Source organism: Lytechinus pictus, chromosome 3 (assembly GCF_037042905.1).
Source record: "Lytechinus pictus isolate F3 Inbred chromosome 3, Lp3.0, whole genome shotgun sequence".
NCBI lineage: Eukaryota > Metazoa > Echinodermata > Echinoidea > Temnopleuroida > Toxopneustidae > Lytechinus > Lytechinus pictus.
This window is the reverse complement of record NC_087247.1, coordinates 15,131,232-15,158,887: the sequence shown is the minus strand read 5'-3', so window position 1 is coordinate 15,158,887 and position 27,656 is coordinate 15,131,232. Positions and strand designations below refer to the sequence as shown.

The following is a 27,656-nucleotide window of genomic DNA, read 5'->3' as shown; positions in this document are numbered from 1 at the left end:
AGTGTTGCGTAGGTGGAGGGTACGTGGGCATTTGGCAAGGATATGCTCTGTAGTGTCCTCTTCAAGAATCCACAGGGCACAAGTTGGGTCTGTTCTCTTCCCAATTTTGCAGAGCCTGGACTGAGTAAGGTATGTTGCTGTTAATTGTTATGAGTTGTGCTCTCACGGTCAAGGCTTGTCTGATAATGGAAGAGGGAGGGTCCTTGGGTAAAGCACCAAAGGTTCAGTGAAGGGCCTCAGTGTCCAGCAAACAAGAGAAGGCTTGGAAGTGGCTGCCTGACTGCCTGTAATACATGTATCTGAGCTTGCACATGATCGTTGATGGCCCTATTGATGGGTGGCTTCCAAGCTCGATATGGGATGGGGTTGGTAAGCAGTTCTTCAAGCTGTGGTAGCCCATACTTCTGAAGAATAAATGACCTAAGGGACTTGACTTTTTGGGTGTTGGCATGCAGTGCTCTAGTAGGAAGGTTCCATACTTAAACCTGATCTGATCTAGGTTAAGAAGTTGCAGAAGCTTTTCGTAGTCTGTTCTAGCATTGATGGGAAGTAGACCGGTTAACAGGAAGACACATTCATTAGCCGCAGTATTGGGAACCCCAAGGACTCTCTTGAAAAGATGATTCTGCGACTTGTCCAGCTTATACTCCATGGCTTTGGTAAAGTGAAGGATTGCTGTACTGTACAGCATTCTTGGGATGCAGTACACGTTCCAAAGATGGGAAGACAGCGTTGGAACCAATCCCATTGTGTGAGTCCCGTGCCATGGAGGGCATAAAATGTCTTAAGGCCTCTCAAGATTATCTGGTCAATGGGGTTTGGCTGGAACCAGACTTGGGGATGCCCAGATGGTCGTGGCAATCCTTGTGGGAAATTGGGAAGTCGCCCATCGTCCAGACAGTCTGCGTGTCATTCTTCTATGGGTGTATGACCACCACAGTGCTTTTAGTTGGGTTGGTCTTGTACCTCCAGCACTGTGAATAGGCTAAGGTGGTGTCTAACATTGCCTGAAGCTCTTTTGCAGAGTTGCTCAAAAGTGACACATCATCGGCAAGAACAAGGACTCCACCCTGCCTTTTTCCCTGCTGGATATGGATTGGTGGAGAGACTTTGCCATCTCAGTAGACATGGCTATCCATACCATCATACAGGCTCTCTATTGCTCGAAGAATGAACTAGTCTGGTTCAGCGGCTCTCGGTTTGTTCAGCAAGCCCTAATGCCATACTTTATCAAATACCTTTTCAGCATCTAGGAAGGCAACGTAGGTAGGCCTTTTTCCGCTTGTTGAACTTCTATGATAGAATAGAATAGAAATGGTTTATTGAACAAAAAAATCATTTGTGGCCCAAAGGCCGAATTAAAGATTTTCAGACATAAAAGTAAATACACAAATATAAAATTACAACATAATGAACAACAGGAATTAGAAACACAATTCCAAAATACGTACAAAAATTATGATAACATGCCTGAGGTAAATAATACATACATACATTATTGTGAAATCAATCAATCATTGTAATACAATAATTCTATAACCATTTATTATTTAATTCATCAAACAAAGTAGACAAGAACGCAGGAAAATATATACCGAAGGTACGAGAATCTTAAAAAGCGGTGCTAGCTGCTTAACAGCGCCCTCTTAGATCAGTCGCAGACATAAAGCTGAGAGTTGGCAGGAGAATCCTCTTCTGAATCCAAATTGCAGCTGGTCTGGTATGTCCTTGATGGAGAGTTGGAATTCAAGTAGAGGTTTAAGGCAAGTCTGTAGCAGCTTTGAGATGGTAGATGTAAGGGTGATCCCACGGTAGTTGCAAGGGTCTTCTGTGCACTTTCATTTACCTTTGTGAAAAGGGAGTATGATGCCAGATTTCAGAGGCTGAAGGCAGTGTCCTTGATGTAGGACGGCATTAAGTTGGACAAGCAGCAGCCTGCGGGCTACTTCGCCAAGATGCTTCAGATGCTTAGAACTGATGTTATCTGGGCCACTAGCTTTTCCAGATTTCAGCCTAGTGATGGCATCTCTGAGGTCCAATGAGCTGAGCCGCTAGACTGGTTGTGTAGAAGGGGGTGAAGTATCTTCAGTTACATGCTCAGCAGGAGACGGATCAGTTGTTATTACCGTGTCAATATACCTTTTGGCTGCATTGGGTTGATGAATAGAGGAAATGGTCATGTGCAAGATCAGAGAAGTAGATGTGCCATCCATTGAGAACCTCTGAATCAAGGTAGATCTGTCAGCATATTCCAGGGTGTTCGTTTGAGTTTGGTGAGAATTGCTGCCTTTGTTATTCTTGATAAGGTGATGGAATAGAGATTGATTAGAGTGAGATAACTTCTCTATGATCTGCTTCCATAGTGAGAGCTTTTGGGAAGCCCTAGACTGCCTCAAGCAACTCTGGAAGGCCTTTTTTGCTTTCTAGATGTTTCCTGTAGTGATAGCCTGCTTTGGGTCGGTTCTCAGAATGCCAATCTCTCCAAGCTCTTTGATCTTTGTTGTAGGCAGCTTAAACAGCAGGGGACCATTCAGGCTTGCCTCTTTTCTTTGTCGACGGATAGCAGTGAGGTAGTGAGAGAGATATCTCCACCATTGCTTCGGTCAAGCTGCATAGGAGATTGTGTCAATTCTATCCAGCAGCAGTAAAGGCCTATCATCCAAGCTCTGATGAATTAAGGGCCATTTCGGGTAACTTAGATATTAAAAGATAGTCGTTACAAATTAAATTTTGATTGAAATAAAAGAGATCTATCTTTTATATACTAAAGTTACAGTTAAACTTCATGAATGTAATGTTAGAACTCAGACTCAGCAATGGGGGTGTCCAATGTCCGGATGCCTAAAATTTTATTAAAATCTGGCAAAAATGTATGATTATAATATAAATGCTCTGACAGGCGAAAGAGAGAGAGAAAGTTTAGTTTTAATCTAAAGGCTTGACTAGGAGGGGGAGGAAATATTCAAAGGAGAGTGCACTATGTAAAATGGGTTAGTATCACATTTTTCTTCCAGTTTTGATGATATCTGCCTGTAAGTTGCTAATCCCTTTGTTGATTCTTTGATTATTTATTAGATCGGACAGCATACATTTTACGTAGCTCGTCAGAGTGTTTTGAGCTCGTCAGTAATTGCTACCCAGCCATGCAGGAACAGAACCACACAAAAAATCCACAAGGCTCGTAAGAAGGCTAGACTGACTCTGAAAGACGAGGAGCGGATGAGAAAGGCCGAGGAGTACAAGAATGATCGACGCAAATACATCTTGGACACCTTGAGAAATGCAGGAATCAGACCTGGACAGCAATATCAGGAGAGACCAATTACAATAACCTGCACTGGTGAGTTTGGTGATAGGTCAGGCATGACCCTGTAACCTTTTAAAGAGATTGAGTAACTATGGGGAGGTTTGCAAAAATCTTAGTTGTTGGGCCCTAACATGCTGTCAGTGCATGCAATAATAGTTCAAGTGGAAACCTTGGCGTTGTTGTCTCATTAGCATCATTACATAGTTTGCAATAATGTAAAAGATGATTATTATGACCGTATTATCATAGTAATTCAGCAATAGTTAGCATTAAAATCTCAGCAATTCCTTTCTATATAAACCTGATGATTTGAAATTAGCTGCAAGAGAAAATATATTTTAGATCCTGAATGAAGTTCAACAATTCCAAAATTAGTGCAAGCTACTTTATAAGGCTTCTGAGCTGCTGCCAATTGATTGGTCAAGTACAAATCTTTTAACAGTTCAAAAGTAATCTTTCAGGATCTGATGATTGATATTATTATTGATATATCACATGATGTAAAAAGTATTACAAGGTACATGATGTTTAAGAATGCAGGTATAACATCACATTTTTTTCTTCCATTTCCAATAGCTCTCAAATACATATATCAATTACATTGTGTTTGTCATTTACATGCATGTTAAAAACACCCATGTAAAAGAGAAGTTCAATGTATTTCATTTGGAGAATAACGGCAATGTTATAGATCTTATTTGTTTAATAAAATAGGTCCCTGAAGTTGGGTGATTGACAAAAAAATGAGATATTGGTTTTAATTACGGTTTTTGTCTCTTCACATCCAAAAATATTTGATTTGAAATCTTCATAATTTTCATAGTTTATACAAGGTTCTGTTATTTTTTTTTTCTTCAGTAATTATGACAATTGAATGTGGTGTGTTTTTAACATTTTTTTAAAAACCTGATGATTAAGAGACCACTGCGTTTGAAATACAATACCCCCTAAAATATATATATCCTTATATCCTGTAAGAACTCGTATGTTTTAGATAGATTCGAACCCACATATATGCAGGCTCAATCTCCAGTGAGTTTAGCAATGTTTTCATTTTTGTGAAAACTGGTCAAATCCTTCATTTTATATTTATAATGTATCTTTAGAAATATGGATCTATTTTTTTGCATTTATCCTTTTTTAAATGATATTTCATATTCTTGCTATCTTTCAGGTGATTTCTTTGAGCCCTACGTCCCACCAGAAGGAGATGGAAGAGCCTCGTCACTAACCACAGAGGTAATACTTCCTGTACCGACCAACAGCCCACGCATTCACTTTGATCCCTGGAGCAATTTTCCTTCTTGAAACATGTATTGAAGCAGATACGAACTAGCAGCCTTAATAGCACCATCTCATGTCCTCAATTACTCAAATCTGGCCATTTTGCCTACCCATAATGCATCATTCTAAGCAGTGTAGTCATGTAATATAGGCCATCTTGAATGATAACACACTAATTCACTTCTCAGTACATGAAGAAATTATGTTACCAAATAGCCCCCTCCAAAAAAAAAAATATGTAATTTTTTTGTGTCTCTCTGCAAATAAAATTGTAGGCTAATTCATTTGTAATTGATAATTATATCATTTTCAGGGTGCCAAGCAACGCCTTGAGCGGGTGAAAAATGTTGGTGTCACGCAAATGTCCCAGAGGAAAATCCGGCAATTTGAACCAGAGTTCACAACGACAGACTTTGCTTGGAAAGCCCAGCAGATCTATGTTGATGCCCACAATGCGCTCCAAGAGTGAGTGTTTCAATTCAATTCATTTATTCTCATAATCCCCATGAAAAGCATAAATTGAATTTACAAATTTAGAAATAGAAGTCATCGGATTTACATGATAGCATGAGCAATATTATGGACTAGCAAAGCAAAGGTCCATCACAAGCTAGCCCTCAATGTGATTATTGTAAAACAATGGAGTCTTTAGATGAAAAAAGAGGACAATTACAAGTAACATTAGAAATGATACAGTGTACTTTGGTAATAGGAAATATGTATCATACAATAGCGGTTATTACCAGAGCGTGCTTTGTCTTGCCAAAGCCAGCAACAGGAGATTTGATTCAATTTGTGTCAGTTTCCTTTGCTTCAGATTATTATAACTGGCAGGTGCAATACTCTGGGAAAACACCCTACTCTTTGAGAGATAGCGTATTGGTTATAAATGTGCAGAAGTCGTGGCTCTAGACGAGACAAACATTTGCATCCTTTCTAATGGTGTTTCCAAGTGCATTCAGACCTGCACTGAAAACTGCAGTGAGGCACGCTAACACACAACTATAGCATCAGATTTTTGATAGACATGTTTTGACAAGAGGGGGACTTGAACCCCTCACATTAAGATTTATGATCTCATCCGAAACAGACTCTCTAACTGACTCAGCTATGCCGCTTCTTAACTGAGTTACGTCACCTCATATTCAAATATTTCTTTGCCTGAAATATTTTTTTTTTTAAACACACTCTTGTACTTCCAAAAAAAGTAAAGGAAATTTGTTCTTTGGCATTGGGTTTATATTTAATCACTTCGGTAATTGCATGTACTACATAAACCCTCAATCAAAGCAACAACACTAGATTGAACATGTTTTGTACTCATAAAACACTGCTGAAAATAATGGCACAATGAACAGTATTTCATAAAACTTAATATTCTAATCACATTCAAATAAATATATCTGCTGTGATGTAATTTATTTCTGATTGAACTAAACTAAATATATGATTAATGAACGTGGATATGATTTTTTTTTCAAGGAATATACATATTGCGACCTTTTAATACCTTGAATAATAATGAAAAATATGATAGTGACTAATATTTAATTCCATTGTATCTGTTGTTTCCATTATTTTTCTTTTTACAGCTTTGACAGACATTTGCTGCATTCGCTTGTCACTGAAAAATGCTATCCTGTAAGTGAACAGTTTATGTTACTTTTCTTTATCTTTATTTAGGGTTTTGATATTTGCCCCTTTTATATCACTTAACTTGTATCATTTTCAAGGAATTGCCATAAAGGGAGTGACTTAATACAGATAGTGTTTTTAGGCCTCCACCCATCTTATATGGTCAATGTAAGCATTATGTTTTTAAGTTTTAATTACTAAAGAACCCTTCAAACTGTATTCATGTTTGCAAACAGGAGTGACAATGCTATGATTATTTTTTAGGTTTGAAGGTCAGTAGGTCACAGAAGTTATTCTTGGATGATTGTAGAAGTTGTTTAATATTTTAATATTATCCATCTTAGTTTAAATATAGTTTGTCACTGCTATAAAGTCTGATAAGGATACTTAAAGTAGTATTATTCCTCCCTCTCCTCCATGCCATTCATATACCCCAGAAAAATGAGCAACCACAAGAAGATATCCTGCGGTTATTTAAATCCTTTGTTTGGCAGATTTAGGTAAATATTCCACAATAAAAGACCACTATGGTAACCATTTGAAATATGCAATGATTTAATGTACATAAATCACTGAATCAAGTGAAGAGCAAATTTGATTTTTTTTTAAATTTCATATATGTATATCAGCATTAAATGACATTGGGGGAAAATCAATGGTTTAGTATATTTTTTAGAATAGATTTTATTAAAAATTTTATTTATGACAAAATGCATATACTTATCTTCCATGTTACACCATGTGGAAATCCCCCCTGGCCTACAGAGTGTTGTAGTAATATAAAGTAGTTTGGCACTCTACATCGGTGTCAAGAGAATGCCTCCTACCCATACAGAAATCAGAGAAAATAAGGTCAAAAACATTATGGCAAATCGAAAAGTTCGTTTTAAAAAGTCAGCTTCCCCCTTCTGCTGAACATTTTGCCCAAAAAAAATGCTTTAAATGGGAATAATGTTAATATATTATATATATTTAAATTTATTTAAGTTTATTATTTTGTTCTTAATCTGTGTAACCCTGAAGAAGACGTGTTACGTCAAGAACTTGATTTTCATATGAATAAACTTTCTTGGAGCTAAGTGCAATACTTTGTGGAAATCTACTTTTTATTTGACAAAGTACCTGTATTCACGTGTATTTATGTATATGTAATTCTTTGCAGGAGATCACAGCTGGTTTTCGTTACAAGACGATAAGATGGAAGATGCTTGAATCTATAGAGAAACCTCGCGTTGTACACATGAGATGTACAGACATGATAAACAAAGGAAACATCTATGGGCAGGTCACTGTGCGCTTTCATACAAAACAGGTATAGAAGTGCTCTCTTTCTCAATAGATAGTCAAAATTCTAAAGGAATTTTTGAGCAAAGAGAACATTAAAAGACATCTCACAAAATATTTTCTCTTCATAAGTTCACACACTTTTTTACATATCAGTTGTTTTGTCTCCTAAACGGAAATTTACTTTATCAAAGACTGTTGATTGATTTATAAGTGCATTCCTTATCCTTGGAATAGGGTTGATATTCATGTATTTGATTCCTGCTACCTGTTCCCATTTAATAATATCAGACAGTCCCTATTTTGGGGGAAAATTAGAGAGCAATATTGTCCCCTGACTTACTCTTTATTTAGAAAGTCACAAATATCAGCATCTTGAAATATTCTCCACTATTTGACTCTATTATTTAGTTGCAAGGTCTGCAGGCATAATATATGTTTAATGTCACATTGTTAAATATTGGGCATGGACATTTTTCATATAAATCTTCATTAATAAGGTTCTCCAAGTTTTACTCTATGTCCTGAAGACTCCGATGTTAACATTTTCCTTCATACAGACACTAGCAATCTACGATCGCTTCGGTCGCATCATGGTCGGGAGTGAAGAGATACCTAAAGATGTTCTGGAGTATGTGGTCTTTGAGAAGCACCTGCCGCATCGATACGGAACGTGGAGAATGCATGGGAAGATCGTACCAGAGTGGGCAGACCACAGGGATCCCATCATCAAAACTATGGTCTTACCCGATGAGGAGGAGGAGGAGGAAGCTGGAGGAGAGGGGATGGAGCAAGGAGGTAGTGAGAAAGAACAGATGAACTGATTATCGGTGGAAGAAAAGTAAGATCAAAACAGATGAACTGATTAACAGAGGAAGAATTTGTTGTCATGGTTTAAGGGAGTCTGCATGGAAGAGGTAGGCTTGCCCTGAAGATCTTCAACCTAGCTCTTTTAATGGTTGGTTCTAGTAAAGATGTTTGAAAATGCACTCATCTTTATGGAGTTTAACAAAAGTCAGATTTATCGTCTATTAGGGGTTTTTCCGATCCTCAATTGTTTTGTCCATTGAGAAATGTGAGAAACAGGAGCATTTCATGAAACCACCAGGCAATGATTTTCCACTGACTGTTGTTATAAGCTACCAAAATCCTTGCATCTGATTGGCTCAGAGCATATTTGTTAGTAAAAATTAATGTCAAGCTCCATTCGGAAGAGGAAAATACCCTGAGTGGATTCTTGTTGAAAGACATGGCCAAAGGTGGCTTAGACTTTGATCAAGGTGACTTTGATTGTTGATGAAGATGACCTGTTGCTATTACTCTGGTGAATGAAGGAAATAACACATGTATCATCCCAATTCAAGTTCTAATTCTTGAAAACTGTTTTAATATCAGCTCTCCAATTTCACAGAGTTGTAACTAATGTCCATCCTCCAGAAAGGAATATATTTTTAGGACAAACCATTTGATCATTTCCATCCTATGGTAAAGTATTCACATCTCACCTTTCCTGGCCCAAATGTTATGGTATTATCTGTTTCAAAAAAATCTTGCATTTTTAAAAGAAAAATATTAATTTATATGTGGTTCATCATTTTATTTATAAGAGCAATTCAGAGAATAATCGGCTAGTGTGGTTTGCTTACAAATATTTTATTAAGGCCACCGCACACCTTACGACCCGACTGGTCGGCGACTGGCTTGCGACTGAGTGAGGGAAGATGTGACGTCACGGCTCTTGTCAGCTTGTGCGTCGCAGACCGGTCAGAGACAAGTCGCAAGGAAAATCGGAAGGATTTGACATGTCGAATCCTTATGACTGGATCGCAAGCTCAATCCAACTTCCAGCCAATCAGACAGTAGAGTTGCACGACGCATATATGATAAACAACGCGCATACGCAGTAGTAAGCGCACTTTCTCAGTTGCTATGCCAAAAAGCAAAAAGCGCATGCGTGAGTCGCAGATCGGATCGCAAGGCGTGCGGTGTCGAGGCTTATGACTACCTTGCGATTCATCTCCCCTCACTCAGTTGCAAGCCAGTCGCAGACCAGTCGGGTCGTAAGGTGTGCGGTGGCCTTTAGATACCATGTTTAGAATATGAAGAGCAAAAAGTTTGTGAGAAAAGGTTTAAAGGAGAAAAAATGCTCATGACCTGTCCTTTGGTATAAATTAAATGTGAATTGAACTTGATTCAATTTACAAGAACAAGCGGAAAAGTGTGAAACAAAAATCATTTATTTCAGCAATAATTCTATTCTTTTGCAATGGAGAATTGTGAAACATAGAACAAGGGAAAAGTTTAATGTTATTAAAAGGATAGAGCAACTGGCTCCAAAATATTGACAAGCAGTAATTATTTAATGAACATCTTCCTAATATGTGTAATGAATGTCATATTATCGTGGATAACCTGAATATGCTTTGTCCATTTACATGATTATTAAAAAGTAACTAAAAATCTGATATTTGTTGTACTTATTTGAAGCAAACTGGTGTTCGCCTATTTATCTGTAAAGACACATTTTCAGGGAACAGTATAACACAAACAAGTCATTTCATCGCTGAAACATTTTTATTGAAAAATAGAAAAAACATGCTGAAAATATATAAAGTAGTAATATAAAAAATAATGCTGATTTGACCAGTTATTAGAAAAACATGTCACATTGCTCTCATTTGTTCATAGAATGAAAGTGAAATACATTTACAGGACTTCCATACATTTTATCATATATATAATATCTAACAGAAGTGAGTACAGCCCTAATGGATATGTCAATTATTATCCATAACTTTGTATGTAGCTCTCGTTCGGTTAAATGCTACATTGTCATATTAAATGATGTACATTGTTATGTATTCACTATTCTTTTATTGTTTTGAGTTTTTAAAAGAAAATAGTTAAGTAAAGAGTTGCACTGAAAATTTTGTGGGTTTTTTGTGAGGTTTGTACTCACTTCTGTTGAATACTATGTATTAAGTTTTCATCTAACATTCATTTCTAAACAACAAAAATGTTATTTATTTTTTTTCACATTTTCAAAATTAGTACTGTCAAGTTCACACACATAAAATCTCGAAGGCACAGATGAAATATTGAATAAATGTATGCAAAAGTCCCATAGAATCTTTGTATCTCTGCATGATAGTATATATATTTCAGAGATGAATAAAGGATTGACACAGTTAACTTTAGCACTCTTTTTTTTTAATCAGAAATATTTTTATCTGATTAGTATCCTTGGCACTCTTCAATACATTTGAAATGATACAAATTATTTTAAAAAATACAAAGGTAGGGGAAGGCGGGGTAAGTTGAGACACTTTTTGCATTTTGCATGATAGAATTGATATGACTAATGATATTGTAGAAATAAGTACCTCGCCTTTAAATATGATTCTTGGGAAATCTTTTTCACCTATATACAACTTTCTACCCCCACACAGAAAGTTTTTGTGACCTTTGAAAAAAACGATGTCAAGTGGCACAACTTGCCCCATCTGTGGGGTAAGTTGTGCCACCTTCTAGGGTAAGTTGAGCCACAAAAACTACATGTACAAAATGAATGAGAGAAGAACCAGCATGTCAATATTTCATTTAAAGTCTTTTCACTTGCTAATTCTCTATAAATACTAACATTCTCTAAAAGTAAAAAGAACTGTCATGTGAATTTGCTCTTTTCTGCCTGCATATCGATGGATTTTTAAGGTTTGATTGTTTTTTTATTTACATTACCATAAGAATTACCATGGCTCAACTTGCCCCATGTTGGCTGGCTCAACTTACCCCAGTCCGAACTTAATGCAATAATTTCACATCCACACATTTCTTATGCATTCATCATGTAAAAGACTATGACAAGAATGAAGGTCCATACCTGGACTAACAATATTGTTCTTATGTCTTTATTATATGTAAAGACGTGTGTGTGTAAAAAACACTTATCTATTTCACACCCGTTTTTACTTTTTTGGCTGAAATTTGTATTTTTCCCTCTAAAAAAGTACTTTTTGTTTCAAAGGTGAAAACAATGTGGTAGGGTTAAAGGTTATGTAATGGGTCATCAATACATGACACCACCATAATATCTGACTCATTCATTTTTGGCCTGGGGCTGGTGGCTCAACTTGCCCCTATGCTCAACTTACCCCGCCTTCCCCTATACAAATGGTGCTTGAACACAAATTGGCCAATATATTCAAATTGAAGTATAGGCTCTGTTCAAACCAATTGACAAATTTCTGAAGGTGAGTGCAATGGCTTGAACACAGCCTCAACAAGGGTGGGTGGAGTCTATAATGAAGACATGCATGAGACGTGCATTATTTGTTTTATGTAGCAATACATACTTCATATGCTAATGTCTCACAACCATTTTGCTATATAAAGATAAATAAAGGAGCCACACCCTATGGATTTCTTTCCCCCATGTGAAAGCAACTGTCTGCTTTATTTATACATGCAATGATTCATGGATGTAATTGCGCAGTCATTTCAATTTAATGTGCCTACTGATATGCGCAAAAATGTCCTTGGTATAATGAAGCACACAAACGTAGCACTCGGACACAAACACTCAACTCCGAAAAGAGAGGGAGAGAGCTAGAGAAAGAGACGTTGGATTGGACTGTAAAATATTGAATGCTTTTCAAAACAAACAAGAAATGTGACATAGGCTAAAAAAACTGAATTACATGTGACTGCACACATCCAATCAAAGATAATCATTGATTAGAAGTTTGGAGTGAGTTGTATAGTACAGACAAGTCATGACAAGAATCTAAAATACATCAATTTCAATATCATATCAATATCAATAGATTGATTACTTTCTGAAAAGCACTGTAAACCATATTTGAATATCACTGAAGTATGAACTGCTTATTCTGGTTCTATTTATATTTATTACCATTGATTTCCAGATCCTTAAAGCTAAAGGTCAAATATTGATTTGAAAGTGGTAAACTTACAGGGGGCCGTTTCATAATGCTGTTCGTAAGCTAAGAGTGACTTTAAGAACGAATGGTAATCCTTGTGGTAAATGATATTCACCATTAAATGTTCATTGGTGATTATTTAGCATGTAAGAGAGGATCACCAGTTGTTCTTAAAGTCGCTCTTAACTTGCGAACAGCTTTATGAAGCAACCACCAGGGTCTCGTAACACAAAAGGTTTAAAAGCAACTTATCGATTTTCATGACTGACTACATTGTAGTTCAATGCAATCAATCACAGAAAAATATTCTACAATGATTGCTAAGCTTTGTGTTACAGGCCCCTGGTAATTCAAGGTCAGGGGAGCATTTCATTAATATTTTTGTCCGACAAGTTATCACATCGGACAACTTTCATTGATTTTGATTGTCTGAGATGTAGTGAGAAGCACATTTAATACGTCAACTATCGGATAAAACATCCAAGAGAATCTTTCATAAAATACACCTTTGATCTCTGGAGATCAAATTAAAGTTTGTTTTGTTTTCGACTTTAGGATTTGACTATTAAAAAAGACAACACAAAGCAAAGAAAAATTATCATGGGAAGGTCCCTCTTATAGAGGGACATACTTTATGGAATTGCCCTTTAAAGAGAAATTCCAGTAGTTGCAGTAAACACTGATTTCATGAGAAAGTCTGTAAAACCAGGCTTAATTGTCAGTATATCTTCGAGGATCTAGATCTGGTACAGTTACATAAACTGAACTTTGTGAAATCTTGAAATCTACGCTGAAAAATGTTCAGACTGAACTTCCCCAACACAGATAAGCGCACGTGGGACAGTGTATAATTATTGCTTTGAGCGTCGGGCCCGACGCTCTACCCGAATCCTGTGCTTATTTGCTGATTTCTCAGCAATTACACAATTTCTTCCAGAATCCTTTGGCACATGCGTTTTATTTATACAAACAGACACTTTGGTGGTCATTTCATTGGATTCTGTACGAACTCATTTTGATATCGTTACCAAAACTAGCATTTACCTTTAAGTACAATTTTGAGCAAAAGCTTTGAATTCATTCTGGAGGGGGGGGGGGTTCAAACAAGAATTTAACTAGGATTAAAATCTTTTGGCAAAGAATAAGTACTATTGACATTGTTTCACTTAACATCTATTTTTTACAAAAATGAGTTGTGAACATCAAAATTGATAGCCTATATTTACAAAGGTAATATAGCAGTGCCCTAAGCACCTTTAAAATATGTGAAAAAGATAATTATCCTGTATTATTATTTCTATTTCTATTACACAAAAACCATGAAATATTATGTTTATGGGCAGGTAGGTTTTGCCTGATATTCATCAAAAGCAAGCCGCCATTCGTCCATCCCGTGCTGCCAGTCAGCAAACTGCTCTTGCCATTCTTCTTCATCGTCAGACAGACCCTCTGTGAAGTGATTAAAAAAAAAAATGAAAGGATTGGTTCTTTCACCCACGCATAAATTTTACAAGTACAAATCATATGGAGAATAGAGAAGGATTAGAAGTGTCATTAAAAGGGAATCCAACCCAAGTTGGAAACACCATGTATTAAGCGCTATATAAATACAATGTATTATTATTATTATTTATAAGTGGAAAGTTATTTTTCTTATAAGAAAAGAAAAATCAGGCAAACAGATTGCAGATAGTTTGAGCAATATTAGACAAACAAAGTTATGAACTTTCAAAAGTTGTAGTCACTAAACTTAAAGGGAATTCAAAATGGCAGCATTTATGATTTAGGGTAAGGACTACTCTCCCCATTTCTTCAGTATATGAAATGAATAAAATATTTTCTTTTCAGATGACACACAATATTTTTCTTATTTTCCATACCGCAAAAAAGTGGGGACTCTATAGTCTATTTGATAACAACTTAATCAATACCTATGAACTTTCTCAGCTCAGGAATATAGCGATTCCAGAAAGCCATTCCACTCGCTTGGACAGCTCTCTCTGTAGTTGAGTTATTCAATCTGATTTCTAAGTAACGACGCTCAGGGATAGTGTAGGGTGCCCAAGCAGGTAGCTCGGGATCAGGAGAAGAGTCGGCCGACTCCCGGGTGGGATCACTGCAAGAAAATAGAATGAAAACAATTGCTAACATGGTATGCAGGCCAGCCTGAGTAGAATATCTTAGAAACCACAGGAATCCGACTATAAAAGATGACATTTGACAGAGAAATAAATAAGACATCTTTGACATCATCTGGTCTAAAAAGTTGTTTCAACTTGATTATTCCACTCATGCAGACTCAATTGTATTTCCGTAGCCTCATTCACACTTGGGTTTCCTGGTCGGAGGTAAGAGTATCTTGGTCGGAGGAAGATCGGTGTAACTCTGTCCAGACGGGCACTTCTCCGACCCTTCCTCTGACCAAAACAGCCTACGTCTGGATCATGATAAAATAAATATCTTTGGAATTTTAATCCATGTATCCAAATTTTACTCCGACATGTTTTAATCCGAATTTTACTCCAACGTGGACCCCACAGCTATTATGTGGTAATTTAAAGGACGTTATGTGGCATAAGAAGCTCATGAATATAAAACGTTAGAATATTTGTTTACGTTGCTCATGACCGGGGCTGTGCTACAGGGGGGTTGGGGCACCCCCTCCATGGTTTTTGCAAATAACGGGGGGGGGGGGGGGACAAGCAGGTGAAGAAAGAAAAAAAAGAAGGAAAGAGAATAAAAAAAAAGAGTGGTCTTGGCTGTGCATAGATATCTATATCAACAATTTTATTCAACTGTTCCGATGGTAACTGTTTGATAAAATCATTCTTTGTCGGACATTCCATCCAACAAGTCCTTTCATCGCATACTCCCTAGGTCTCACCCAGATTTAGCAAAGTTGGTCCACATCTTCATCATCTGAGCAGACAGGGTCTTCTCATGATCCGTCAGTTCATGCTTGTACTCCAAGATGTTCTCATCAAATGACCATCCAAATACAAACTGGAGCTCTTCCGTATGACCAGCCTGGAGCCATGTTGGATTGACTGGCCCAGAACGATAAAAAGAACTGTGAAGGGAAATAGTGTAGTTGAAAGAGTACAATAAAGGAACAGCGTAAAAATAACAAGACGATACATTTTATTAATTGGATAACACACTTAAACCTAAATAGGCTATATTGACGCCTAAGAAGACTGGGGGGGCTGATTCAGCTACCCCCCTATGATCTCGGCCGTCGATCACACGATCCCAACGAAAATTGGCACGTGTGTTACCCATGGCATTATCTACAAAACTTTGATATCAAAATCTCATTTCTCATTAATTGCTAATTTATGCGTAAAATCATTAGTTTGCTCTAATTAACAAAATAATGCCCCTACAATGCTAATTTTTGTTTCACATACTCTTTATAGGCATCTGATCAAATTTTTTTTTTTGGTAATGTCAACATCACATTTTATTTTCTAATGTATTTTATTGTTTTCTTAATTTCTTATGTATTTCTTTGTTTTTTTACTTTTTGTTTTTATTGTTTTTTCAATGAAATTGTCGGGGACTTCATTTTGACCATAAACGAGATAAAATTAATTGATTTTAAGCAGTAAAAGGAAAAATAATGATACATTTTATGAATTTTGGCTAAAAACACTATTTGCATTGGATTTGTACACAAATTCATGTTTTTGAGCAATTTTGGGTGTGCATGCACTTACGAAATGTTGAGTCATTTCGGAACCGCGTACCTGGGGGTCACAATATTGGTCTCAAAAGTTGCGCGAGAAAAAAAAAAAAAAAAAAAAAAATTGCGCGGTGGATTTATTGTGAAAAATGTTGGGGGGCTGAATCAGCCCCCCCCCCCATCTTCTTAGGGCTAAAAAGAGAGTCCAGGGGAGCATTTCATCAACATTTTCATCCGACAATTTGTCAGGTCTGACAACTTTCCTTGATTATGATTGGCTAAGAAGCACTGTTACTATGGTAACTGTTGGATAAAACATCTGACAAGTCGTTTCATGAAATGCTCCCCTGAACAGTAACATGAAGTACCAAAAGATTTACTAAAATGAAAATATAATTAGTATTAAACTTTCAATTATGTTGATTTGTTATTAAAGTGAAAATATCTTTTAGATGAGACATTTTAAATCTGTTCATCTTGAAATAATTGTTCATTTTAATACTGTTTGGGATATTGTTTATTAATTCTGACATGTTTCAACTTTCCTGATTACACCTGTCTAAGTCTTAGTAGAGCAACCCACGATACTGATAATCTGAAGGTTTAGGTTAAGGCTGGTTTAAGTTAAACAGAGCTACTAGGTTCTTAAAAACTCCTTGGGATTTTCACCTCTCCATAAATTTGGCATAAGGGTAATTCCATAAAGTAACCCTTCTGTACCCTTCTTCAACCATGAACTGCCCAAACCATAATAATTTGAGAGCATTACAATTTTTCATATGAACTATAAAAGAGACAAATCATTTCAGGAAGATCAAGCAGTTATAGGGTTAAACATACTTCATGGAATCACCCATTAATCATCTCTTTAATTCAATTGTTTGGATACATGCAATTTGGAAAGAGGACATACAGAAACTAGAAAGAGTTGAAAAGCAAGCCTCTAAAATAACAAAAGAAAAAGGGTGCTTTGTAGACGAGTAGACGAGGTAGAGTCCTTGAAAAAGCCAAAGAGATCCTGACCAATGAGAACCATGCCCTTCATAAATATAATTTGATGAGGTCAGGCAAACGTCTGAGATCCCTTCCCGGCAGAACCTCACACTTTGTAAATTCTTTCCTTCCAGTTTCAATCCGTGCATTTAATAGCCATACTTGAAATTATGTTACCCCCCTTCCTGCCTTTATCTTCATTTCTCTTATATTTGCTTGTTGATTTGTATAATGTTTACTATATGTATCGTGTAATCTTTTGTGTGTATCATGTAATATTCTAAATTATTTTGTGCGAACAAATTGAATTTCCATCTGTACTCGATTGCAATTGGACAATAAAAATATCTGAATCTGAATCTATTTGATTGTACAGGACTGTCTGAAGAATTCATGGAAGGGCTATCTTCAAACTATTGATGAAAAGGGTGTCAGTATAACATAAAGGAGAATTATCAGACGAGAAACGAGACATATATGCTTTTCACATTGCATTTCCTTAACCCCGGACTATCCTTGACCCCATACTATCTTTTTTTTGATTCACTCTGTCTTTCTTAACCCCATACTATTTGCTTAGCCCGGGTTAACGCCTTAACCCCGGGCAATCACACAGCTCATTAATATTGATGATTTTACCACACAGAGCGCAATTAACGTGCAATTTCGACTTCTGTGATTGGCTAATGCTTAGCCCCACTTTTCCTTAGCCCGGTTTCGATTCACACTGCATCTCTTAGCACCGCAATTGTGGTGCTAGCACCGCAATATGCCGGCTAACCCTGCTTTTTTGCAGGGCCAGATAGTACCGTACTATTTACCGTGCTAGCCCACTTTGCTAAAACGTAGTGTGAAAACGAAGTGGGCTAAGCTTAACCCCGGGAAATTGGTGGGGCTAAGACCCCCCCCTTAGCCCCACCAATTTAGGACAAAAAGTGCAGTGTGAAAAGCATAATAGTTACCTGCTCGGGGTATGAGTAAAATAATACTGGTAGACGTTTTCAACGCCTAACTCATAATAACGTCTTAGAGCGGCATCACTACCGCTAGCCCAGATGTAGTCTCTGTAGAAGGCCACATAGGCATCCAAATAGTCCAGATCATTGTAGTCGGCCTGGCTCCAGTCTACATACTCCTGATAGATGGACTGCCTGACGATGGAATGCTTGTCGGAACCCAAGAGGGAGCTATGTACCATGCTCCTAAACATGGAACGATTGATGAAAGGACCCGTTTCCCTGATGCTGTACTCGGGGAAGAAGGAGCGCACGCTGGCAGTGCCTTCTTGATTGTTGAATCCGGCCATGATGGCTGCAGGATGGGGGATGGTGTCTTCACCGTACAGGAGATTCTCGGGAGTGTCCTCCAGGAAGATGCCATCCACACGAATGAAGTAACCAGTATCATAGACCTACATACATCATAAACAAAGATATATTAGATAATAAAGTTAGAAGTGTGTCATCAATGTAGGCATAGCATGTTTATTTTTATGCTAGATTTGTATTTTCTTACTGTAAACAATGTCTACATAATGGAGATTTGTACTACCTAATTTGAAAATTTACAAGTCGTGTCTTTCTTGCAAGAGGAACATACACAAATCTAAATCGAACTCGATATTGTATAAAGTTTTGTTAATACTATTCCAGGACTTTTAAGAGCAATAGATACATACCGAATCTTGCACTTCCAGCAAAGTCATTTCATCCACAGATCTAAGGCATGTAACCATGGCAACAGCATCTGTAGTAGGACATCCCACGGCAGAAGCAATTTCCATTGCGTCGCGGCGATCTTCGGCGGGGTCATTGCGGAAGTAGCGAGGAGACAAGGCACTACCACTCTACATTTTATTTTGATTGTAGGAAATAAAAGGATATAAAGTTTTACAATAATGTCCATAAAATGATTATGGAATTTTAGCATGCATGTCAGAGCTAAAACAAAATACATATGTAAATGAAAGACTCATCGAAGTTGAATCTCTTGAATCTACAGATAACTGATTGACTAAGAAGAGGCAATTAAATTAAAACGTAACTTTTCAACTTTCGTAAGTTCAACTTGAGTAGACTCACCTGCATTAGTATTGTTATTATACATACTGTGGAATTTCATTCCAATTTTTGATACACAATAAGCAAAAGGATACCTAACCCCTTAAATTTAAGATTTTCTTGGAACTTTATGCTCATGACAATGTGACTTGATCTTTAAAAAGTATGTGGAGGCCTACAAATGAAAATTGGTATGAATATTAAGGGTGCTGGCAGGACCAGTATATCAATGATGGGGGGAGGCAGAAAGTGGTTGGGTCCTGACAAGCAAAAACAAACAAACTAAAAAAAAAATGATGATGAAGGAAAGTTCACTCTGAAATGGGAGAGGTACGATCGGAATCGTTTGCTATAAGAAGTGATATATGTTCCCCCTATGCCCCCACCCCCAGGGTCCGGGTCTGAGTATATTAAACATTCAATCATTGAATGCTTGATCCACGAAAGGGAGGGGGGGGGGATTAATAGGTAGGCGACTGAAAACATGGTCCTCGGATCTTCTCATCAATAAATGGCCCTTTTCATATCAATAAATGTGTGGATTCACAAAGTCAAGCATCCTAGACAGTAGGATAGTGTCATATATTGGTGATAAAAACATTAGGTTATGCCAGTGGCAGATCAGGGGGGGGGGGCACATATGGCCTGTGCCACCCCCTTTTGAGAGCCATAATCAAAATTTGTAATGTAAATAGGCCTTTTTTTACCAAAGTGCCCCGCCCCCCTTTTAAAGTGAGGACCTTATATTTTTTTTTTGGCTTGTCAAATTTTCTTTGCTTGTCAGATTTTCATTGGGAAAATATGCCCCCCCCCCTTTGGAAAATCCTGGATCCCCCTGGGTTATGCAAACAATTATTGATTACTAATTATTGAGAGTGATATTGAGGAAAAAGTATTTTGCAAAGTCTGCATATTTCACCTGCAGTATGGCTTGTGAAAATAATCCAGCAGTGAGTCTAGAGAGGAGTAAGAAACCAACACTCCCGGCACCAGCACTTTGCCCGAAAATTGTGACCTTCTCCCTATCACCACCAAAAGCTGATGAGAGACAATGGAATGTTATATTGTATTGCATTCATAAACTTGTTCTTTTAGTTTTAAAGGGGAAGTTTACCCTGAAGAAAAGTTTGTTGTAAAAATAGCAGAAAAAATAATAAAAAATATTGGTGAAGGTTTGAGGGAAATCCGTTTAAGATCAAGAATTTCAAGTTTTGGATTCGTGACGTCATGAACGAGCAGCTGTCCCATATGTTATGTAATAAAAAATGCATGAATTTCATTTTTTAATGGTTCCTGAAGACTTGTTTTTGTTTTCTATTTATAATCAGGTGAGAAATTATTTGTCTATTGATATACAAAAGGTACAGTAAAAAACATAAACTTTCTGAAAAAATGGCATTTCATTGAATTTTTACCATTCGCTATGTAGGAATGCTGCTCGCATATGACGTCACAAATCAAATAATTAAAATTCTAATCACTTTTTTAATCTTTGATGGACTTTTTTCAAACCTTCGGCAATATTTGTAATGATCTTTTCTTCTGTTACAATAAACTTGTAAGTGTGAACTTCCCCTTTAATAGTGGAATGACAGCATATGTTGTAAAATAAAATAACACAAATAAATTGGTACATTTATTACATTGATAACAAGGGATAACAGTTTATCTTTCTGAAACTGTCTTTTACATGCAGAATAACAATTTTTATTCATATATTAATATTATATGATTGGTGGTTAATATTTTCTCTAGCTATAAGATAAAAAACATTTATTGATTCGAACCATAAATAAATTGTAATTGAGAGCAAAGGTAGTCAAAAGGGTATGGATCTGGGGGCAAAAGGGGCACCCCTTTTTGTAGGAACATTTTTTTTTATATATATTTATATTTGCTTGTCATTATTTTAAACAAGAAAATGCTCCTGTCAGTGGTGAGAGGCAAGGGATGAAATCAAAATTTAGACAAAATTTGGGACCTACGCTTGATTTTGAAAGTTAATTTGGTTTTAAAGCAGATACGAACCAATAGCGCCATCTTGAGTCCTAAACTACTCATACGTGGCCAGTTTCCTGACCCATAATGCTAGTGTAGTCTAGTAATATAGACCCACTTGAACATGTTGAATGATAACATGCTTATTAACTACTCAATACATTTATAACGCAATAATTATGCTACCCGCCAAGTAGCAAAACAATTACTTTTCCTCTCAAAACATTTTAGTTTCTCTATACAAATACAATTATAGGTCAGTTTATTCTCTGTAGTATTAGTAGATTTCTGAAAACGTATATTATAAGACTATGTATTTATAACACACAGTCAATGAGAGACCACACACAGTTCACTCCCCCTTTAATACAACTCTCTGTGCAACACAGAGTATGAGGACCAGCACCTGACATGAAATCACCCTATATCAGCAGATCAAATGTCATGGAACCAAACAGGTTGGAGATTTGTGAAGTTTTTTACTCGGAAACCTCACCTTCGATATTGCTATGGACCCACTGTAAAGCACCAACCTGATCCAACATGGCATAATTTCCTGGAGCAACTTCATCACCTGATAAAAGCATGAAAATATATTCAGTGAACAAATAGCAATTATGTTGAATATCGGAGTATACAATACTGTTTAGCCTATAAAGAAATTAGTATAATAATGACAATATAATTGGATTTTACATAGCATCTTTTCCTTTTATGTTTGAGACAGAGCAAGTTAAGATTTCTAATCATATAGGCATGTTTTCAGATGCTTTTTTATGCTTTCTGATGAAAAATAAAGTTAACTGTCAATCACAATTTTACCATGTACAAACTACAATCAAGCAGTCTGTGATTGGTGAGTGAAATAGTAATATCACAGCCTTATGTGAGAGTATAGCTATGGTCCCACACAAGAAGTCTTTGCAATAGTCATCTACCAGTGAGCAGTATCTAGGTCTTTGGTAAGAGCCAGTAACTTTTCTAAGCAACCATTGGAAGCTAGAACCATCAGTTTCTATGGAGATGAATGGCTGTTGATCATGACCCCTTCCTGATTTCTGCAATATCAGCTTTAAAAAAAATATAATTATGTTATATTAATTTACTCACCCGTAGTAAATACCCCAAACACTCCGACTCTGTACCCAACAGTGACGACAATGACATCAGATGAAGCAGCCAATGAGATGCCTGCATAGAGAGGATTTGAAGCACCACCAAACTTGAATGCTCCTCCCGGGAAGTACACCATTACTGCAGCATTGGTTGGCTATAAGAGAGAGAGAGAAGGAAAAAATGAAAGAGAGTAAGAAAGAGAGAGAAGGGAGTATGAAAGAGAGAGAAAGAGAATGAGAGAGTAGGAAAGAGAGAGAAAAGATAAAGAATAGGAAAGAGAGAGTAGGAAATATTTATTTTAAAAAAGAGAAAGAGAGGGAGAGTAGAAAGAGTGGGAGAGGGGAGAGAAGGGAGAAAGACAGGGAAGGGAGGGGCAGAAATTTTGATTTAAGTTATGGATGAGAGAGGGGGTAAGTAAAGGAGTGCAAAATATAAGTTTATGGAAAGAGACCAAGAAGAGGGGGAGAGAGAGGGAAAGGAAGAGATGTCAGAAAATGAGAGAGGGAGATTGAAATAGAGAAAGGTGGTATAAAATGAATTGTTATACTAGTAATGACAAAGATGATGACATATTGTTTTGATGATGGGCTGGTGTGTTTGATTTATGCAGAGTACCCTTCACTGATTGAAATACTTGTTGCTATGACTGGTAAACCTCTTATAAGCATTCATGTTAATATATATCAAACACAATTGTTTGAAAAGCATTAACAAACTTTGAAATTAAGGTATTTCTTTTACCCTCGGAGTTGGAGCGAAGATATTGAGATAGAGACAATCTTCGCTGGCCTGCATCTGAAGTGGATCTCTCATGACATTATTAGAGCAAGTATCCCTGAAGTATGTAGCATTCCAATCCCCTTCCCAGGGTGCCTTGGGTACAGGGGCTGCAAATCGGACTGGTGGCTCGGCAAACGGAACGCCCTGTAAACAAACACAATAAATGACAGTGCATTTTTAATTTCAACAGTGCCAGTGTTCCAGGCACAAACTGATCAGATGGCAAGATCTCAGATCTCTTCATGTCAACATCTTTGGAAGAGAGGACCAAATGTCAAGATATTTGATCATATCAACATCTTGTCATCTGATCATCTCTTCTCAAGTATTTAGACATGACGAGATCCAAGATATATACATCTGATCAGCTTGATGATGACATGACAAGATTAGGGATTACATAGAATATATTTTACCTTATTAAACTTGATTCTGAAAAAAACTTTTGCCTAAAACTGTATTGCAAGAGCGTAATGAATAATTTTTTATCTAATCTCATTCAAAAGCCCCTAGCAAAATTCATCTATAATATATATCCTACACATTTCAAATAGTTGCACAAGATTTATTTAAATAACTGAATTATAAATACTCAAATGGTATAACACATGAAATTATTAACCAGGATAACTTATAATTGTTATGTTTTAGAGGCCATTTTTTCATCACATTGGTATTTATTTAAATAACTGAATTATAAAATCATCAAACGGTATATCACATGAAATTATTAACCAGCATAAGACAAAATAGTGATGTTTTAGATGCAATTTTTAATTTATCACATTGGGGCAAATGCTAAATTATTTCTTTAATTTCAAGGTCTGCTTTGTGCAATGAGCAATTAATGGAGTGATTGCATATAAATATCATTATTCTAGAAAGTAGTATTATATTTTTTTATCTTTTTATTTTTCTCTTTTTCTCAGTATGATTTTTTTTTTTTTTTTGGGGGGGGGGGTCCCCCCCCCCATCATCTGTACCCAGTGCGTTATAGTGGTTACACAGCCAGCCCATGCCTCTCTTACATTCCTTTCTCTCCTTTTTCAAATTCCTCCCATTATTCCTAATATACTAGAAAACTCATCAAAGGCAGTCACCCACTGCCAGTTGTTGCCCCCCGCCCCCATGGCCCCACCTATGAAGTCACCGAAACCAAACATGTGACAGCATGAGACAAAAACTTTGAGGGGCTGACAATATGGCAAGGGCAACATTTCTAAATAAATGCGAACAATCAAACAACTTTGAAAATAAATTGGGAATTGAGATTTTGCCATAATATGATTTCATATCCTTCTTTACATTTCCACCTGTTTTCTCTTTCATTTTCTCCTTCTTTATCTGTTATTTTTCTTGTTTGTGGATGTTTGGGAGAAGGGGGCAAGTATAATGATTAAGGGGAGTGGTAAGCTTCCCTGCATATGACACATACAGTGTATGATTTCGGAATATATGATATTATTTACTTTCATACAGCTGATTTCTTTCTTTCACAAACAGTTATACATGCAAAAAGTCAACAGGATAAAACAGATTGCCAACATAAAAAACAAAGATAAAAGTGGTTACATTTGGAGGAAGATATAAGTTACAGAAAATTGACATTTTGAAAGAACTTAAAGAGAACATAAGGTAAGTGGGCTTGTCATCAGAGCGAGGTCCCCAAAATTTTTAAGATGTATAGTTTTTCTACTTTTTTTATGTCTAAATAAGACTGCAAACATAGGTATTCTTGAAAAAAAAAGAAATATACAATAGAAATAAGTAAAAGATCAAAGAAAGAATGAAAATTGATTTATGCAGAATGATATACCATTAGGCCGTAATATAATCAAAAGTTGTAATATATATGTGTGAGGGTGTGTGTGTATATATTAAAAATAGAGAATAAGAACTGATAAGAACGTTTTATATAAAGAGGAATTAGTATTGAGAATAGGATATGTCTTTTAGGAGAGAGAGAATGGGTATATAGGCCTATACAGAACGAAAGAGAGATCTGACTGGTAGTATATATAAGAGCAGCTGTTCAATATGTCGATCATGTTATGATTATGAATTTGACTGTACTGTATAACCATGGAGCTATTAATAGCTCTATGGTATAACTAATTCAGTGAACAAAGGCATTTGGGAGAGTTCGTACCATTTTCTAAATCATGTATGATTGAACCCAACTGCAAAAGATAGTTATCCTCTGCACCTTGAACATTTTATAACCGTGAAACAGAACACGATGATACAATCTGCAATGTATAAGAGTGATGTTCAAATAGCATAGATCACAGACTCACCAGGAAAACATCAACATTTGTTGTGATTCCGAGGAACTCTTGGTCAAAAGTAATCGTTTTACCGACCAGCCTTCCATCTATCACATCGACGATCACCGACTCACAATGAACCACGCAGATGCAGATGATGAGGAACAATCCCTCCAAACCCATCAAACGCCTCGTTTGTCCATCCATTTTAAGTTAATTAGAGCCGGGTCTTAGAGATAATATTACGGAATTATCATTAGGCGCCGCGCCCCTATCATTGAATTCACGAATGACCCAATTTGAGAGATACCTAAACGTTGTCCTTCATATTCTGTGCACTATTGAGGCACTATTCTAATGCATATCGATCATGCATACTATTTCGTCATGTAATTGAATGGGATTGTAGTCGAATGTTTGAACTTTTGTTTGGTCAAGGAAAAGATAAATAAAGGAACTCCCTGGCTCGATCGGCTAACTGAGGCATTCTAGTCTGTGCTACAGACTGTAGCTAGAACTGTATGGGGTACTAATAAGAGAGGCAGCTATAGATTTTCACACTGCACTTTTTGTCCTAAATTGGCGGGGCTAAGGGGGGGGGGGGTCTTATAGCCCCACCAATTTCTCGGGGTTAAGCTTAGCCCACTTCGTTTTCACACTACGTTTTAGCAAAGTGGGCTAGCACGGTAAATAGTACGGTATACTATATGGCCCTGCAAAAAAGCAGGGTTAGCCGGCTGATTGTGGTGCTAGCACCACAATTGCGGTGCTAAGAGATGCAGTGTGAAAACGAAACAGGGCTAATGAAAGTGGGGCTAAGCATTAGCCAATCACAAAAGTCGAATTGCACATCAATCACGCTCTGTATGGTAAAATCATCAATATTCATGAGCTGAGGGATAGTCCGGGGTGCGAAATTATTTTTCCCACCGAGTTCTGGACCAACATATGAATATTCATGACTTGCGCCTTCGGATTAAAAGTACGCATGCGCGTGGACTCGACCAGTGCCGGTGTCATAGAAATTTGGACCGGCCAGTCGATAGGGGCCGGAGGTACTAATCGACGGCTCTACTACCCGTCGATTAGTACCGGGTTTTGTTGTGTGATGCGATCGTCATATTGTACAGTCGATTTGTTCCGACCAGGCGATTTGTTCCGATACGCTGTTCATGCACCATTATCACCCCTATGTACAGCAAGAATGTGATATTCCAGTCGTCCTTTTCAACCAATTGTCTCATCCAAGTCAAACACACCCACAGAACAGATACAGTTGCCGATTTGAGAATCTCAAGTTATTTAAAGGAGAATGAAACTCTTGAAGCAAGTTAGCTTTTGTGAAAGCAGAAAAATCAAAGAATAAGATCAACAAAAGTTTGAGTAAAATAAGACTAGCAATAGAAGAGTTATGAGCATTTGAATGTCGAGATCACTAATGCTATGGAGATCCTCCCATTGGCAATGCGACCAAGATCTATGATATCACAGATGAACAACTCTCCCCTTTTGGACACTGAAAATATACCCCAAAACATCTCTTTTTGCTCATTCTAATCATATGACAAACGATTCATCAATGATATAATGTTGTGAAACCTCTGTACTTGTCCTCTCATAAAGAGAACACCTCACCTTGTGATAGACTCTATAAAAGTGAGAATATATATAGGTGAAATAAGTACTAAAGTAATGAGGGAGTTGTACGTGTGTGACATCACAGATCTTGGTCGCATTGCCAATGGGAGAAACTACATGACATTAGTGGTCTCAATATTCAAATGCTCATAACTTTCTTATTATTCATTCAATCTTCCTCAAACTTTCAACAATATGTTTCTTTGATTTTTCTCTTTGATATGGATTCAGCTGGTTTCAAGGGTTTCATTCTCCTTTAAAGAGTCGTATGCATTTTTTAGCACTCTTCCAATTACATGTAATTAAACATCCGGGGACGGCTGCTTTGTGCAGCCACGACACCCTAAATTAACATTGCGTGCTCCCTTTGTGCGCCTGGGCTATTCGGGGTGTGAACTTATATCCACCAATATGGCTGGTTTGTCTTGGTCTTCAAGCAACGGGATGAGATTGGCGACTATGGTGATGGAGGGGGGGGGGGGGTAAACACTGATGCATACTCTTCGAACCCCCAAAGTAATCAAGTAGAAATCAAAATGAATGTATCAATACAAGAAAACTAAGTCCAACAATGAGGCTGCCAAAAACACAGGGAACTCTCAGTGACACCTCAATGAGACACATATATATATATATTTTTTTAGGGGGGTTGGGGCACGGGACCCGGGT

The 27,656-nt window shown here is 37.0% G+C and overlaps 2 protein-coding genes across 3 annotated transcripts; one reads left to right on the top strand and one right to left on the bottom strand.

Annotated features, from left to right (window-relative positions):
- Positions 1–1,091: 1,091 nt before the first annotated feature.
- On the top strand, positions 1,092–9,975 carry LOC129257761 (large ribosomal subunit protein mL45-like). Its single transcript, XM_064097953.1, has 9 exons — positions 1,092–1,198; positions 2,507–2,570; positions 3,076–3,340; positions 4,482–4,546; positions 4,905–5,056; positions 6,184–6,232; positions 7,389–7,538; positions 8,071–9,171; positions 9,594–9,975. The coding sequence occupies exons 1-8, from the start codon at positions 1,092–1,094 to the stop codon at positions 8,332–8,334; spliced, it is 1,116 nt and encodes a 371-aa protein (XP_063954023.1). The 3' UTR covers positions 8,335–9,171; positions 9,594–9,975.
- A 90-nt stretch (positions 9,976–10,065) lies between these two features.
- Positions 10,066–25,834, bottom strand: LOC129257760 (carboxylesterase 5A-like). Of its 2 annotated transcripts, XR_010292940.1 has the most exons (11): positions 25,380–25,748; positions 23,044–23,226; positions 22,297–22,456; positions 21,683–21,760; positions 20,108–20,226; positions 18,807–18,974; positions 18,091–18,539; positions 15,335–15,520; positions 14,382–14,566; positions 13,495–13,899; positions 12,395–13,095 (listed from the first exon to the last, which is right to left on the bottom strand). XR_010292940.1 is itself a non-coding variant. In XM_064096475.1 (10 exons), the coding sequence occupies exons 1-10, from the start codon at positions 25,554–25,556 to the stop codon at positions 13,784–13,786; spliced, it is 1,821 nt and encodes a 606-aa protein (XP_063952545.1). In that variant the 5' UTR covers positions 25,557–25,834; the 3' UTR covers positions 10,066–13,783. The 2 variants fall into 2 exon arrangements, 1 of the variants encoding a protein (XP_063952545.1); XM_064096475.1 differs by having other exon boundaries at positions 10,066–13,899; positions 25,380–25,834.
- Between the last annotated feature and the right edge of the window lie 1,822 nt (positions 25,835–27,656).

Coding starts and splice junctions, on each gene's coding strand:
- LOC129257761 (XM_064097953.1), top strand. CDS start 1,092: ATGGATTGGTGGAGAGACTTTGCCATCTCAGTAGACATGGCTATCCAT. Junction 4,547..4,904: donor CCTCGTCACTAACCACAGAG/GTAATACTTCCT, acceptor TATCATTTTCAG/GGTGCCAAGCAACGCCTTGA. Junction 5,057..6,183: donor GCCCACAATGCGCTCCAAGA/GTGAGTGTTTCA, acceptor TTCTTTTTACAG/CTTTGACAGACATTTGCTGC.
- LOC129257760 (XM_064096475.1), bottom strand. CDS start 25,556: ATGGATGGACAAACGAGGCGTTTGATGGGTTTGGAGGGATTGTTCCTC. Junction 14,567..15,334: donor ACCAACTTTGCTAAATCTGG/GTGAGACCTAGG, acceptor ATTTTCTTGCAG/TGATCCCACCCGGGAGTCGG. Junction 13,900..14,381: donor TGAGCTGAGAAAGTTCATAG/GTATTGATTAAG, acceptor ATCACTTCACAG/AGGGTCTGTCTGACGATGAA.